The following is a 17,254-nucleotide window of genomic DNA, read 5'->3' as shown; positions in this document are numbered from 1 at the left end:
CTAATCGCCCCCACCTCCTCTGTTTACGTTGCAGGGTCTCACCATGGACTCCGGTTTTGGGGCCTGGCCGGTCTCAGGGGAAGCCAAGGCCGCTTCCCAGCGCCCGGAACCGGAGGCCTCGGGCCTGACCTCGCCAGGACCCTTGCCCACTCCCCCTCCCTGCCGCAGGCCGACCCGCGACTCACGGTGACGGGGCCGCTGATCCGCCGAGATGCCGCCCTGCAGCGTGAGCCGATGCCCCCGCACTGTCGTTGTCCAACCCGATCGCCCGCAAACCCCGCCCTCCCGCACACAGGCCTGAGTAAGGATTATGAACTTTAATCTCAGGAATAAAACGATCTTCCAATAGTTTCATGTCACAGTGATAAATATATTCCTGGTTAAAAATGGTCCTGCACCTGGATACAAGCTCATTAGGCATAAAACTTGAAAAGTGTGTAAATCAAAGGATATCTGTACCAATGGCAAAAGGGCATGGCAAATAACCCTGCCAGAGTTCATGCCCACAATCAGTCACCCATTTGATTGTTTCAGGAATCATGTTATTCTCCCACATTCTCAATAGCCCTCAGATTTTACTATTCGACAGCACACTAGCAACATTTGACAAATCCTCTATAGAGAAATATTATTTATTGAATATTTTATTTCTCATTTGTTAATGCTTCTGGAAAGAGTTTATCCAAAACTATTATTAAACATTTATTTTAATAAGAAAAAGTTTAACATTACATATGTTGAAAGAAGAGAAAACATGCAGATGTTGTTGAAAATTTTCAATAAATATTTAGTTCAGCCCTCGACTTAGTCCAAGTTTTTAATTTTGGCCCTCCGTGAATTTGAGTTTGACACCCCTGGGTTAAGCACAATGCTGTTACAGCGTCAGTGACTGGAGTTCAAACCCACCACGGTCTGTAAACAGTTTATATGTTCTCCCCTTTTCTGCATGGGTTTCCTTCTGGTGCTCCAGTTCCTGCCACCCTTCAACATGTACTCAGGGGTTGCAGGTTAATTGGGTGCATGGGCCAAAAATGCCTGCTTCCATGCTAAATTATGTCTAAATAAAAATGTAAATTAAAAAGACCCATAACATTTTGATTTGAACAAACTTGAATAAATAATAGAAAATTAACTAATGTGAAATAAAGGAGAACGTCATGGATCCAAACTAGTTTGGAAGGAGAGTATTTGTCCCACTCAGTCTGTGATGGCTCTATCCCAAGATAAAAATAGTGGAATGCTACTTTGGGTTGCAGAGGAACAGAGACAAACATTATTAAACCTATTTGACCAGCAAGTACAGTTCAGTTTAACTGTTGGAGGGGACCTACTGTAATTTTAAGAAAGTGCTACATTTCCAGAAAATGGGCCAACATTGACTGCAGAAAGCAAATGTCTAACAAATTTGATTTTTTCCTTTAAGCAGTCAAGGTAGGAAAATGCAGCACAGGTACATTGATTTTCAAAGGGCTGCAGGATCTTCACATCCTTCTGAAGGATCACAGTCTCATTTGAAAATTAATAATTTTGACAGTGCAGAACTGTAGTCAGCATGTGATTTGTCGTGAGGCTTGAACCAACAACCATTTGAATTAGAACTGATATCTATAAAACCAGAGAGCCTTGCCTGCATTAAGATATCAGATGAGTTTCTAATCAACTCTAAGTTCAATCTTCATATCCTTACATCTTATTTAGTGCTAAAAAAAAAACCAAATCACTTGAACTTCTATAAATAACCAAGTTTCCAGAGACCTTGAGGATCAAAGTTCACAACTCCAACAGAAAATTTTCTTCATCTCACTTGTGAAATTAATTTTTTTTTGGTACTTATTGTCTTGTATTAATTCAATTGAGTATACCAATGAATGTTTTTTTGTACCCACTCGGCCTGAGCAATTAAGAATTTTGGTGCACATGCACATTGTTCAATGTGTATGACAATAAACTCATTATCTTATCTCAGGTTGGCCTCTTACATTGAAGCTGTAACTCCAAATTCTAGATATTCAAGCCAGACAATTTGGACTCCGAACATCAACCCTGTCACATCTTCAACAAATGTTTTTCTTTTTTTAAATTTTTTTTTATTTTTCACATTATGAACCATACTGACCAAAATACACACAAACATTTCCCTCTTGAATATACACCATGTCATTTTCTCTCTTTTATCCCCCCTCCCTTCCCTCCCTCCTTCCCACCCCCTTCCCCACCCACTAAACGTTCAACATATACAATACATTGAACCCACTAAACAATGTCAATAGACAATAGGAGCTGGAGTAGGCCCTTCAGCCCGTCGAGCCAGCACCGCCATTTTATAGATCATGGCTGATCACTACTATCAGTACCCATTTCCAGCCTTATCCCCATAACCTTTAACTCCTTTGTCCACTAGAGTCTTATCTAACTCTCTTTTGAACATAATCAGCGAATCTGCCTCTACCACCCTCTGAGGCAGAGCATTCCACAGATTCACACTTCTCTGGGTAACAAAATGTTTTCTCATCTCCGTCCTAAAGGGCCTACCCTGTATTCTTAAACTATGCCCTCTAGTCCTCGTCTCCCCCATCATTGGGAACAAGTAATCCGACTTCACCCTGTCTATCCCCTTGATAATTTTGTATACCTCAATCATGTCCCCCCTCATCCTTCTAAACTCCATCGGATACAAGTCCAGTTTTTCTAGCCTTTCAGCATATGTCAACCCCGCCATCCCTGGAACTAACCTTGTAAATCTGCGCTGCACACCCTCTATAGCTAGTATGTCCTTCCTCAAAATTGGAGATCAAAACTGGACGCAATACTCCAGGTGGGGTCTCACCAGGGCCCTGTACAACTGCAGAAGGGCATCTCTGTTCCTATACTCCAATCCCCTCTTTATGAAAGCCAACATGCCATCACACAATGAAAATAAACAAGAAAATTGTGTCATCTATTTTTACACACTGGTCAGTTCATTTCATCTTCTTCTCATTCTGTCATTTTAGAGGGTGGAGGTCCGCGGTACGACCGTTCTGTTGTGTTCCACGTACGGTTCCCAAATTTGTTTGAATACTGTGATGTTATTTCTTAAATTATATGTTATTTTTTCCAATGGAATATATTTATTCATTTCTATGTACCATTGCAGTATTCTCAGGCTCTCTTCTGATTTCCAGGTTGACATTATACATTTTTTTGCTACAGCTAAGGCTATCTTAATAAATCTTTTTTATGCTTCATCCAAATTGAGGCCAAGTTCTTTACAACTTATATTACTTAGAAGAAAGATCTCTTTTAACAGAATGGTACAAACAAGGGGGCTTACAGCTACCAAACTTTAAGAATTATTATAGAACAAATGTATTTTAATGAGATCACTGAATATAAGCCCATTTTCCCTAAATTAGATTAAGAAAGGCACTGCAATGATGTAATTTATTTCTCTAGCTTCAGTCTTCAGCTTTAGGATCACTTTGACTTGCTGTGAATATCAATAATTTGAATATAAAAATAGAATGAGTGAGCTCAAAAGCCTGCAGACTCATTTAAAATAGCAGACATAATAAATCAAACTAAGGACTAAAGACACATTGCAAAAGGATTTCAATGTTGGTGGAATGGGAAACAAAGTAGGTGGAATTCAGTCACTAATGTTTTAGTTGAAAAGGAATAGTCGAAACTTCAGTGGTGCAAAAGAATAGAAAGTTTTGTAAAAACAGACACACTGCGTTAAGCACTGCAATAGCATATAATCCTGAAAAATAACAAGCTCATGAAATGGTATAAAAATTATTAAGTGAGATCTAATTATGAATTTACATCAACTTCAGTGATGTGCGATTCTGGACCCCAAAAAACTGGATATTGAAATTATGCCACTCACACAGATTCTGTTTATCACAAGGATACCCCACCAGTGACTAACTGAAGCAAAGACCTGTTAGCATTTAAGACTAGAACATCTGGACTGTGAAGAAAAGGGAAATAAATGATGATGGGAGCAGGTTAGGCAAGTGGAGTAAGAACTGGAATAATATCCATCTTTTTAAATGGGGACAGTTAATAATCATGTTTGTAGATGCAATGTCCCAAAACATTTACCGTCATTCCAAGTGTGCCCAGTGCTTTCTGCCGCATGGCCATTGCCATTCTTTTCTTTTCTGCTCGTGTTTCTTTGCGTGCTGCTTCTATTTTCCTGTTGACTTCGGAGTGTTCCCGCAGTGCCTCCAGGAGGTTTTCAGCCAGAGTCCCAATGCCTTCATCGCTGGAAACCTGCTCCAATTTATGTAGGTTTGTGATGGAGTCCATTCCAATTAACATCTAAAAATACAAGATGCAAAAAGAAAATGAGTTTAAATACAACTGAAAACCTGGAAATAAAGGTCAGAAAATTCTGGGAATTCTTGTGCCCTCCCATTCTGTCAAAAAATGTACCGGGGTGAGGTTATTGGGTGTAATTGGCCAGCACAGGCTTGTGGGCTGAAATTATTATATATTTTTTTAAAATGTTTCATTAATAATAGAAAGACACATGTTGAATTCCATACATACATGAGATTGCTCCCTCAAATTAAGCTCTTCATACCAAGAAATTACATGGGAGAATCCTCTTGCAGACACAATACTACAGATGCATAAATAACGATAAATAAATAACGAATGCAGGTTATCTAGTGGGCTTACACTAATATGGTTCTGCTGTTGCACTCATATTTCACTACAATAAAGGGAGAGGAATATGCTCCTGGTCTGGTTCACATTCAAACAAGTTTCATAATGTGCACTGAATGTTATCTGAGGATTCATTTACAATATAATCAAGGATTCCAGAAGCACAATAGAATGAGTAATATATTTTATCTTGTCTGTGCATTTTCAACACTCATTAAAAACTATAAACAGCAACCTTGGTGGGTAGTTGCATTTAGGGGTACTGAAGAATGGCAAGAACCCATCTGATCCCTTCAAAGAGAGGACAGCAGCAGCCCATTCAGGACACCAATCATTATTTCATCCCCTTCTCAATCAATTGCTTCTTGAACTAATCTAGTGTTGCCTTCAGAAATAACCCATACAAGATGGCCATTCTGGATATGATCCCAATGTTCTGAGAAAGGCTTCCTGGCATGACCTCTGAATCTATCTTGTACTCGCGTCCTGGTCTCACTCGTTATATTCCGAACACTGTTCTGGATTTCTTCTAACACTCAGTACCTTAAATCTCTCATTCACATTTGTCTAAAATTCATATTTTCCATTGATCATTCCAACAAGTTCCCTTCTCTATTTTGAAATGTGGGTGACAATGCATTTTCTTGGTTCAATCAGAACACTTCAGAGTTACAGCTGAGTGACCATGCGCTTTTGGACTATTTATATATAAACATTGATAAAGTGGCTTGGAATGATGATCCAGATGCCTACTTTAAATTCCACAGTGACATGCTGTGAAATTAATTTCCATAATTTTAGTGGTTTATGGGCGAGTTACAAAGAGAAAAATAAAATCCGTAAATTCACCAAGTTCTTTTAAGAATTGAAACTTGTTGCCCATTTTATCTAGTTTGTGTGTGTGACTCTCTTTAATTTTCCTTACATTGAAGGCCTCAGGGTAACTTATGATGCATGATGAATGCAGTCTTATTATTGCCCACCTCACAGAGTTCAAACGCTGGCAACATCTCACAGCACGGCTTTGGGATGACTGCTATGCAATGCCTCAATGAGATCTCAAAGACTTGCTGAAAGGAATTCAGCAGGTCAGACAGCATGCACAACAGAAATGGTCAGTCGACATGAACCCTTTATCAAGTCAATATTTTAATATAGGGCGCTGACCCAAAACATTGATTGACCATTTCTACCAGTGGATGTTGTCTGATCTGGTGAGTTCCTCCAGCAATTCTTTGTCTGCTCAAGATTCCAGCATCTTGACATGTTCCCGCAGAGGAGAACGGAACCTGGGGCCGGAATGCCAATGCCCCCTCCCTTCTCCTCCCCCTCTTCAATGCTCCCTCCCTTCTCCTCCCCCTCTTCAATGCTCCCTCCCTCCCCCTCTTCAATGCTCCCTCCCTCCCCCTCTTCAATGCTCCCTCCCTCCCCCTCTTCAATGCTCCCTCCCTCCCCCTCTTCAATGCTCCCTCCCTCCCCCTCTTCAATGCTCCCTCCCTCCCCCTCTTCAATGCTCCCTCCCTCCCCCTCTTCAATGCTCCCTCCCTCCCCCTCTTTAATGCTCCCTCCCTCCCCCTCTTCAATGCTCCCTCCCTCCCCCTCTTCAATGCTCCCTCCCTCCCCCTCTTCAATGCTCCCTCCCTCCCCCTCTTCAATGCTCCCTCCCTCCCCCTCTTCAATGCTCCCTCCCTCCCCCTCTTCAATGCTCCCTCCCTCCCCCTCTTCAATGCTCCCTCCCTCCCTCCCCCTCTTCAATGCTCCCTCCCCCTCTTCAATGCTCCCTCCATCCCCCTCTTCAATGCCCCCTCCCTTCTCCTCCCCCTCCCCTCTTCAATGCCCCCTCCCTTCTCCTCCCCCTCCCCTCTTCAATGCCCCCTCCCTTCTCCTCCCCCCTCCCCTCTTCAATGCCCCCTCCCTTCTCCTCCCCCTCCCCTCTTAAATGCCCCCTCCCTTCTCCTCCCCTCCCCTCTTCAATGCCCCCTCCTTTCTCCTCCCCCTCCCCTCTTCAATGCCCCCTCCCTTCTCCTCCCCCCTCCCTTCTTCAATGCCCCCTCCCTTCTCCTCCCCAAAAAAAACAAATAAAGAAAAAAAAAAGATTCCAGGATCTTCAGCTTTTGTGTTTCTCAACAAGATCTGTACTCTGACACCTGGTCATTAGATTGTGGTGGCCGAGCATTCCCATACAGACCCATAATTGACCATTCTTTAACAACCTTTTTGCTCCTGTAACACCAAGAATTTTCATATTCAAAGCTGACATTGTATCAGTTTAAAAAATACAAATTTGAAAAAGTTCGTTTTGTCTTCTGATACAATAGTGAACTTCAACATTCAAGATTCCTACAAAAGTCATCTAATAGTACAGAATGTAATATTACACGACAGTGCTGTAAGGCAGACAAAAACTGACGATTAGTGACGTCTGGCACCCATTACAGTAAGAGAAAGAGAAGCAAAAGAGAGTTCTTTCAGAGTCAATGAATGTCTGTGGATTCGCTTCCAGTGCTCCTGCAGCCCTGCAACCACACAGATCCCGGTTTGACTTGAAGTGGAGAGAGGAGGGAAAGAATCCAACTTGCTCATTTCTCAGCTCCTTTATTTCTCCTGCAACTTATTCTCTTTTTTCCTGTACCAGCTTTTCAGGAGCTTTGCTTGAGAATTTATGAAAATTGTCAAAACAGAAAGAGATTTAAAAAAATAGATCCTGTTAAGGAGTAGTGGTTCTCTACTAAATACTTAATTTTCTGCTTTCTAATTCTCAACACAATTGACTAAGTGTAGCAAGGTGGCAGAACACCAGGTACATGAGCCAGATAAGGAGACATGCTAAAATCAGAGAAGGGAACTTACCTGTGTGGGAGGGTGCTGCATGGCCAATCCCCGGAGTAGGCGAAGAATAAAAGGAAGGGATGGTTTTGCTAAGAATTTTTTCCACACATCTGCATCAAGACTGTAAGCAGATAATAACATGTTAAAATTCAGAAAGAGTGGGCTTCCAGATGTTGTACAATTCTATGACCTGAATCTTCTTCCTGGTATATACAGACCCCTATAGCTGCTAGTCCATTAACTTTAACCCTAATTATTTTGCACAAAAGAATGTGTGACATGGCTAAAGTAAAAACTAATGGTGCCATCGAAATTAATCTTACTTCTTGGCACTTGGAATATGCTTCCGGATATATTCTAATGCATTCTGGGTAATTCCCTTCTGCAGGATAAGTTCCTTCAGCTGATGTCCATTGCTATTGTTTTTGATTCCTCCAGCAATTTTACAGAAACAATCCAGGAAAACTTTGTCATCTGTGTTATGCTCTTCATCATATCTAAGAAAAGGATACGAATGGAACAAAGGAATAAGAAGCCCATGAGTACAATTCCCACAGAAGGAAAACTGAAAAAGTAACTAAAATTAATGCTGTGTCTAGGGCTCAAATTTGCAAAGGAATATTTGTCATCACACATTCCAATTACATCCTGCATGTTTAAAGCAAAAATATCTTATTCATGTCACTTTAATTCAATAAACCAAAAACTGTGACAAGTTAGATCAGCCTCCTTAAAATTGGAAGTCAATTCTGTTCATTGTTTAATAAAAGGCAATTGTTGTAATACTCTTAGACATTCACACGCACAGCACCACAAATAAATGCTGAAATTAAATCATTTACTTGTCAAAATTACAGTAAGGCTTAAACCGATCAACAAGAATCTGCATTTTCTCCAACTCTCCGAAGGACAAGTATGGGATGATACGGAGCAATCCCTGGAGTACGCTTGGATTGGAACGGACAAACGTTGAAGTTATCTGGTCCAACAACATCACGAGTTGATCTTTGTCTCCTGTTAGCAAAAGGTTACCCTGATGGCAAAAAATATATTTAACAAAACTTTAATTAAATGAAAGGCAGACCTATAAGATTAGAGAGAAAATAATACATCAGTTCTAGTATTGTGGCTGGGCATCTTACTATTATCTGGTTAAGAAGGCTTATGGTGTCTGGGATGAATTTCACTTTTATAGAAGAAGACATATGGTGTGTTGGCCTTCATTAACTACGGGATCACGTTCAAGACTTGTGAGGTAATGTTGCGGTTATACAAGACCTTAATTGGATGCCACTTGGAATAATATTCTGGTCACTGCACCACAGGAAAGATGTGGATGCTATAGGGAGGGTGCAGAGGGGATTTACAAGAATGCTGTCTGGATTGGAGAGCAGGTCTTATGAGGTGAGGCTGTAAACTTTATCTTTTCTCCTTGGAGCGACAGAGGATGGGGGGTGGTGGGGGGCGGAGTGGTGACCTGACAGAGGTGTATATGATGATGAGAAGCATTGATCGTGTGGATGGCAGAGGTTTATTCCCAGGGCTGAAATGGCTAACATGATGGGCATAATTTTGAGGTATTGGGAACAAGCATGGGGGGTGGGGTGCATAGAATGCACTTCCGGGCACTAGTGGTGGAGGCAGGTACAAGATGAAATTTAAGAGACTATTAGAAAGGTACATGGAGCTGAGAAAAATTCAGAAGTGAAATTCTAGACAGTTATTATAGTAGGTCCAAAGGGTCTGTACATTTCTTTAACAGTTCAGTCACCTAATATTCCATTTGGGCATTATCCAACCAGATGGCATTAATATCAACTTTTCTAGTTTCTGTAAGGTCCCTCCTGTTTTTCTCTCTCTCTCTCTCTCTCTCTCTCCCCGTATCCTTCTGTCTCCTTTTCTCCAGTTCCCCACCCCCTTCTTCTCCATTCAGATCACCCACAAATTCGAGGAACAACACCTAATATTCCCTCCAGGAACCTTGCAATGAGATGGCATTAACATCAACATCTCCAGTTTCCATTACACCCCTCCACTTTCCTCAATCCCGGTCTCCTTTTCTCTAGCTCTCTTTCCCTCTCCATTCAGAGACCCCTTCCTAATAATCGCACCTATCCCTGTGAACGCAGGGAATGCTGCATTTGCCTCTTTAAATAAGGAAGACAGTTTTGGAATTGAAGCTATAATAACCAGAAAAGGCACTGTTGTGTTACTCCTGGAAAAGGGAAACACAAAACAAATAGCTGTGAAGTACGTAAGACCACTTTGCTCTTGATTAAGAAGGAAATTAGTGGAAAACAGACTCCATAGCTCTCAGGCAAGAAAAGCGGGAGTTTGTGAAATCACTCAGAAGAAGAAATATCTCTCAAAAACTCATCCAAAAGACTTACGAGTTTAAAGAGATCTAAAGACAATGTTTAAAAGTGCTTCATAATTACTTCTCAACTGCGATTTAAATATCTTCAAGCAAAACAAGATATTTGATGCTGGTTTAAAATGGACTTTTCAGATTTGAGATTACAATGTGATGTTTTGAATTTGAACACACACATATCTACATTTGCACACAGTGGGATTTAAGTTGGAGTTGAGTTTAGAGATAAGTAAGAAATGCTATTATTTTGAATTTACCATTGTCTGGTGAATTCTCCATGGATGCTCCATTGTTAGTACTAATAAGATTATATTAGTTTGTAACACCTGCCTCTAGGCTCAAGTTAAAAGAAAATGCTTGATCCTGAGAATTTGGAGTATATACATACCCTGTCCTCGGTCAGTGGCTCCGCATTTGCTTCATCTAGAATTATCTCCATGATGCTCAGCACTTGCTCAGCAATGGTTGCACCCCCACTATCTTTACTCTCCTGTTCAGCCAGTAATGCCTAAATAAAAAATGCATTAAACAACAAAAGCTATCACATTTGACTCATTGAACAAATGGTTTCTGGTTAGCAGAAGCAAAATTCTGGCTGTCAATCTACAATGGATTTTCAATTTAGGGTCTGCCAATTCCAGAAAATCCATGAAGGTATCAGAATTTTTTTTTAAAGCAAAGATCACAAACAGAAGTAAATCATGAAAATCTGTAGACGCCGCAGTTGAAGTAAAAACACAAAATGCTGGTCAAACAGTGTCTCAATTGGTCAAACAGTGTCCTTAATGTAGCAAAGGTAAAACGACCTTAAGTAATCCCTGACTAACCACAGAGCAGCTATGGCGTTAGGGATTACTTAAGGTGGTACTGTATACGAGTGAACAGAAAAACTTTGAAAACCTCTTCTCTATATGAATCATTAACATTTTCCTAACAATAGAGTTGGTTGTCTCGAACAGCTATTCTCAACCTTTTTTTGGCTATTGACCTCTTCAAGATTCGTTTATTGTCATGTAATAAAAAGTGTAATATCATCCAGAATTGCTTTTGTCACCATCGGCAGAAATTGCCTGAAACGCCTCATAGTTAGAGAAAGAGAAGCAAAAGATAATTCCCTCAGAGGACTCTGCTTAAAGTTTTTGTGTCCCCCTTCCCTGTTAAGCAGTCAAGTTTTGGTTTCTGGACTTCTCTCCAACTACATAAAAAATTTTTTTTTTTTTAAATTGTCAATTGAGGTGAAAAGAAAACAAGGCTGTGGCCCCCATTATGAATGGCTTGTCTAAAACATTCAATTCTCTTTCAGAATATAAACGCAAAACAGCCTGGAAACCTGTCATTAATTGTAGACTCCAGCAGAGAAAGGACAGCTATGGGTAGACAGAAGGTCTCCGCAGCCATTTCCTGGAGAGGTCATGAAGAACTTAAATTTACAATATTTCCATCTAACTTACCAAATTAAGTGTCCCTAGCATGACATTGAGTGGGTTCATCTCTGGTTTAATCAGCTGTTGTCGATTCACCTTGACCTTTACACAATAACTGAAGAGCTTCAGCAGCACCTAGAGGGAAAGAACCAACATGATATACTTAACTTCATTTTGTCCGTGTAAATACTGAAGGATGTATCAAAATTAACCCTTTTTCAAATTACGTATTCTCTCAAATTCATCAGGGGAAATCAAGCATGAGGGATGCTTATTTGATTGATTTTCCTACCCCAGTAATATGTGAAAGCACCAACTTACATCTAGAGCATATAGCATGCTGTCAGATCAATGGCATGACTGGGACAGGGGCTGTATGTGGAGAAAATGTTATTTTTAAAAAGTCATCAAAAAGTCAGATAGCACAGAAACTGGCCCAGCTTCTCCACGTTAATGCTTTGGATTCCGTGTCTCTACTTTCCAGGACTGGTTTTATACTCAATTATGTACTGTACTTTAATACTGTAAAGGTTTACCCATGGATCCAGTCCAGAGAATACATGGCGAAAGGTTAATAATGGCCGGAGTCCAAAACAACATGTCCTCCTGCTTCAGTTCCATTTGTCTGCATTAGGCCCATACCCCTCCCATCCACATTATTTCCAGGCTTTTTTTTTAAAGGAAGGTAATGTATTTGTGTCCACCACTTTGTCTGGCAGCTCATTCCATTTACCCAACACTGTCCCTTCATATCAATTCTAAATCCTATCCCCTCACCTGATAATTCTGCCCTCTCATCTTAGATTCTCCTACTCATGTAGACTTCAATAAGATCTCTCAAGCTCTAGGAAAGCAGATCTAGATTTTCCAGTTTCTCATGAGAACTCAATTTCCATGATTCTTGCAGCTTCAAATCCACTGTTACTGGAGGTAACTGTTGGATTTCAGAAATAGATACAATACCATGCATTCTACACAGAGAGCCTCATGGACTAGTGTATTGAGATGTGAATTAAATTACTAACAAACTGCTATTATAAGGGATTCAGTCCTTCACAGCTTGTAGCTGTGACAAGCATTTTTGTTGGAAAAAAATCATTTTTGAAGATTCTGAGGAAAAGTATTTATGTTCACTTGCAGGGGAGACAACATCTCACAAATCTGACTGATGTTTTTGAGGAGGTAACTAAGAAAATTAATGAAGGCAGAGCAAGAGACATGGTTTATATGAACTTCAGTAAGGCTTGTGACAAGGTCCTACTTTGTACACCTGTCCAGAAATTTAAAGCAAACCAGATCCAAAGTTGGTTTTGTAATAGGGACCAGTGATTATAGTGGATGGGTTGTTTTCAAATTGAAAATCTGTAACAAGTGATGTACTGGAGGGATTGGTGCTTGGACCTTTTTAGTATATTATATAGCTATATGACTTGAATGACAATGCAGCTGGTGATTAGTAAATTTGTAGGTGTCACAATAATTGCTGGACTCATGGATAGCAAAGAATGTTCTCTTAGTATGCAGTGGGACATAGGTCAGCTGGAAAGTTAAGCAGAAAGGTGGAACATAGAATTTAATCCAGACAAGTGTGAGGTAATGTACTTTGGGAGGTCAAATTCTGGAAGAACTCAGAGCAAGCAGCAAGGGCACACAAATTGATATAGTAGTGATGTAGGCATTTGGTGTGTTTGTGTTTAAAGCACTATGCAGTTCACTTGGTGAGAATTTGCTGAATGAGGCCAGTGCACTCCTCAGTGACAAGGCTTTGTAAGGCAGCAGATTCTTCTGTCAGTAAATGTAAAAAGGAATGGGGATGTAAGGGGGGGACAACAAAAAAGGGAACAAACTTTGCTTGAAGCTGCGAATAAACTCCGACAACTGGCTAAACCATGCTCTGTGCTCTTTGTAACTATCATTGAAAAGAAATCTAAAACCTATATCATGACTACTTGAGGTTTTCTCCCCTACTGAAACCATTGGAGAAGATTCCCTACATCAAGTCCAATGTCAAGTTGATTCTGAGCAACATTTCTGAGTGGTGGTGATTTGCTGAAACAGCGCTTGTCCTGAAGTCCAGAATACACCAGCAGACAGCCATCAATACATTTCACTTTCCTGCTCACATGTGGAAATCCCAAATTTAATGGCATTTCCTGGCAAGATCTGGCTTCCGGCCAGTACACTGTCTGGGTTGGTCTTGTGATCGTAATACTGTGGGGGGAATGTCACTGAGGTTTGTGTTCTTTGTGGAAAGGATGTGAAAGCTTAATAGCTGATTCAAGCACTAATTAATAAAAGAATGCAAACTCAGGCTTTATTTGAGTTCTGTCATTGAAAGTGAATGGAAGAAAAGAAGCCAGGCTTTCACACAATCCCAACCAGGCCATCCTATTTTTGGGGGTGGGGTAAGGCGTGATAATTTGGAAAGAACTGAGGAAAACAAAAATGTTCAAAGATCAAGGATGTACAAAAAGAAAAATGATCAGCAAATTGAAATTCAATACATAAAATTGCCTGAATGATGAGTCTTAATATTTGCCTGGAACACCTGGAAATAATTATTTCATGAATCACCAACTCTTGACACTCACAGTTAAAAGGTGACGCCCCTGCTTAAAATCTTTGATTCCAGCCAATCTGGTTAGCATACATTCAAGACCATCACACTGCGCCATTACACCAGCCATTTTGTACACTTCCTCCTCATCCTCTTCCTCATCTAGAATGGTAAAACAATCATTAAAGTAGCAGTGCGGCAGTCAGAGCACAAACATTTATGCATTGATATAAGATACATTTTTAATGATTTAGAACTTGATTGGGATAAGTGAAAGCATGATTAGTACCATAGCTATCTGTGGTCACATAGTTGCGTCGTTACCTGTAGTTGAATCCAATGATTCAATGAACTCCTCAGTTGCATCTCCGAGAAGCCCTCGCATTCGGTAGATGATACGCATTGGTTCCCCCTGTGCAATATTCAAGCATTAATTTACTGAATTAAATTAAAGCTCCATTGTGCCAAACATTAATCATGCGTACTAATCTGTTGTCAACTTCTTCCAACTTATTTTAACTGATTCTCTGGACCCTATGAACAACTTCCCTCCAAATTTTTATTTAATGGATATAGCTTTATGCCTTAATTTTAAATCCATTCCACATAGCACTTGCACTGTTGGTGATCTGCACTCACCTCATTAGCAGGACACCACACTTTTTTGTATACCTCAGCCACGGGCAGATCCAAGCTGATGATTTTATTGTTCACAAGGAGCTGAAAACAAAACAACTGTCATTAAAGTAGTGAATTCACCAAACACAGTAGGTGCTACAACCTTTCAGTATAACCAAAGATCCATGTCAAATTCTCTAAAATGACACAAACTCATCCAAAACTTTAGGTCTCAAGTTAAATTAATCTGGATGTGGAGTTTGTCATTAAGAGTGGTTGGAAAAGGCATCACTGGTACTTCATGTCACCCCAACTGGGCCAGTCTGATTTGGGTAAGGAAGGAGCGATAATTTGAAGAGAGCAGAAAAAATGTTTTAAGGCTGGAGAAGAGCAAACAGCAAAACAATCAAAATCAACAGTAAAATGCAATTCAAATAAATCAATGGAACCGGAAAAAAAACCTTGCAGATTACTTTTACAACTAAAGATGAGATAAGGGAAAAGGGTATATCCTGTTCTGAATTGATCATACTTCCCCGTACCTTTCAATACATCTTGAAATTCTTCATGTTAATATCAATACGAGAACATTTTACAGCAGGGACTACAAGTTCAAACTGACTCATCATCATTTCAGGGTCACAAGATATGGGAAAACAGATTCACCCTTACCCACATCTGGAGAAGAAATTTTTGAAATAATATAGAGTTGCAATCTTAAATTTACAACACAAGTATTGTGAGAGTTAATAATGAGAATTTCTTTGGAGACAGGACAGCGATTTTACTGTTTCTATATTGATTCATACCTCCATCCCACTGTCATCTTCCAGCAGTGCTACAAGGTCACAATCCTGACAAATCTTGTTCTTAATGTCTCTCATGAGAGGTCCAATACCAGGCTCATTGCTGCTGTAGGGATTTCCGGGCATCCTGCCCTGAAGGAAATCTTCTTGTTGTGGATCCTTTTCCAAGGTCACAAAGAATTCCGTCACTTCATTTTCTTCCTGCCAAGACAGCAATCTATTGAGGAAGATGTTCATCCTTGCTTTTGATTTCATAACATTGAACAATCTCACAAAAAAGTGTCCATTTACAAAAAACGATCAGAATACTTGTCAACACTGAGCCCAGCCTTCATTTCCTACAAAGTTCCTTCCACTGTACCATCCTTACTCCCCCATATACCAATCCTTCTTTCCCTAACTATTATTAAGATCAGACAGTTCTACTCAACTTGAGTTCAACTTTTAATTCTATGTCTGTTCCATCTCTCAGAGTGCTTTCTTACATCCCTATTTATTATTGTCTCCCTATATATTCAAGCCCTCCAGAGATTACTCCTCCTCATTTCCAGTCTCTTCCAGCTGCACATCCCCAACGCTTTAAATCTCTAATTCTGACCCTTTAATCATTTTCACTCTCAAACATATGGTCCTACTACCTGCCACTTCAGAACCATGCTTTGGATTTCTCCAAGTAATTTTCTGTTCCTTTCCCTCTTTCCTCAGAACCCACTTGATAAACAAACTTCCTCTGTCATCCTCTTTGCATCAATGCCTTTTTTCTTTTTTAAAACAAAGGCACAACCTACTTTACCATATTGAAAGTGTGAGACCAATGTTGTTAACTTTTTCAATACACTGTTCAGTTTACACACGCTTAACCATGACATACTCCAGAAACATAACAATTCTTACAGCTCAAAGTGGCAGAGATTCCTTCAGTTACTGTTGCATATTTTACAGAAAGTATAAAGGGAAATTTTTTAAAAATCTTGGAAAATGACAATAATTGATTAATTGAAAGAATAAAGCGACAAATAGAAGACAAAAATAGGTTAAAATGCTGTGAATATAGATCCCCAGATACTGGAAAGGACACAAGAACATAAGAAACAGGAGCAGGAGTCGAGCCTGCTCCATCTACCATTCAACAAAATCATGGCTGATCTGATCATTGACTCAACTCCACCTATCTATCTTTTCCCCATATCCCTTAATTCCCTTTTTATGTAAAAATCTATCGAACTGAACTTTAAATATGTTTAATGAAGTAGCCTCAACTACTTCCATGGACAGAGAATTCCACAGATTTACTACTCTCTGGGAAAAACAATTTTTCCTCATCTCCATCTTAAATCTAGTCCCCTGAATCTTGAGGTTATATCCCCTAGTTCTGGTCTCACCTACAGTGAAAACAATTTTCCTGCCTCTTTCTTATCTATCCCTTTCCTAACTTTATATGCTTCCATAAGATCTCTACCCATTTTTTTTGAGCTCGAGTACAATCCCAGGCAATTTAGTCTTTCCCTGTAGGTCAAAATCCCCTCATCGCTGGGATCAACCTGGTGAACCTCCTCTGGACTGCCTCTAAGGCCAGTATAATCCTTCCTCAAGTATGGAGGCCAGAATTGCACACAGTACTCCTGGTGTGGCCTCACCAGAACCTTGTAAAGTTGCAGCATGACCTCCCTGCTCTTGAATTCAATTCCTCTAGTGATGAAGGCCAACATTCCATTTGCCTTCTTAATAATCTGTTGTAACCCCAACTTTTTTCAATTCACTCCCAAGTCCTTCTGCACTACAGCATGCTCTTCTGTTTTTCCTACCAAAGTGGATGACCTCGCATTTACTAATGCTGTACTCCATCTGCTAGACCTTTGCCCACTCACCTAACTTAACTGTATCCTCCTGCAGTCTCTCCACATCCTCTGTACAATTGGTTTTCCACTCAATTTAGGATCATCTGCAAACTTGCCTACACGACACTCAGTCCCCTCTTCCAAATCAT

At 40.1% G+C, this 17,254-nt stretch overlaps 1 protein-coding gene across 8 annotated transcripts in view; it reads right to left on the bottom strand.

Annotated features, from left to right (window-relative positions):
• ubr4 (ubiquitin protein ligase E3 component n-recognin 4) overlaps positions 1–17,254 on the bottom strand; it is a 220,003-nt gene that overhangs the window by 30,290 nt on the left and 172,459 nt on the right. For all 8 annotated transcript variants that reach the window (XM_069918724.1, XM_069918722.1, XM_069918723.1 and 5 more), the window contains 10 exons: positions 15,271–15,468; positions 14,483–14,563; positions 14,168–14,255; positions 13,878–14,005; positions 11,314–11,421; positions 10,251–10,370; positions 8,331–8,521; positions 7,812–7,985; positions 7,510–7,609; positions 4,090–4,308 (listed from right to left, as the gene is read on the bottom strand). In XM_069918724.1, the coding sequence (XP_069774825.1) occupies positions 4,090–4,308; positions 7,510–7,609; positions 7,812–7,985; positions 8,331–8,521; positions 10,251–10,370; positions 11,314–11,421; positions 13,878–14,005; positions 14,168–14,255; positions 14,483–14,563; positions 15,271–15,468 (1,407 nt within the window). The remainder of the gene's footprint in view (positions 1–4,089; positions 4,309–7,509; positions 7,610–7,811; positions 7,986–8,330; positions 8,522–10,250; positions 10,371–11,313; positions 11,422–13,877; positions 14,006–14,167; positions 14,256–14,482; positions 14,564–15,270; positions 15,469–17,254) is intronic.

This window comes from Narcine bancroftii, chromosome 2 (genome assembly GCF_036971445.1).
Source record: "Narcine bancroftii isolate sNarBan1 chromosome 2, sNarBan1.hap1, whole genome shotgun sequence".
NCBI lineage: Eukaryota > Metazoa > Chordata > Chondrichthyes > Torpediniformes > Narcinidae > Narcine > Narcine bancroftii.
This window is presented reverse-complemented; position numbering and strand designations above follow the sequence as displayed.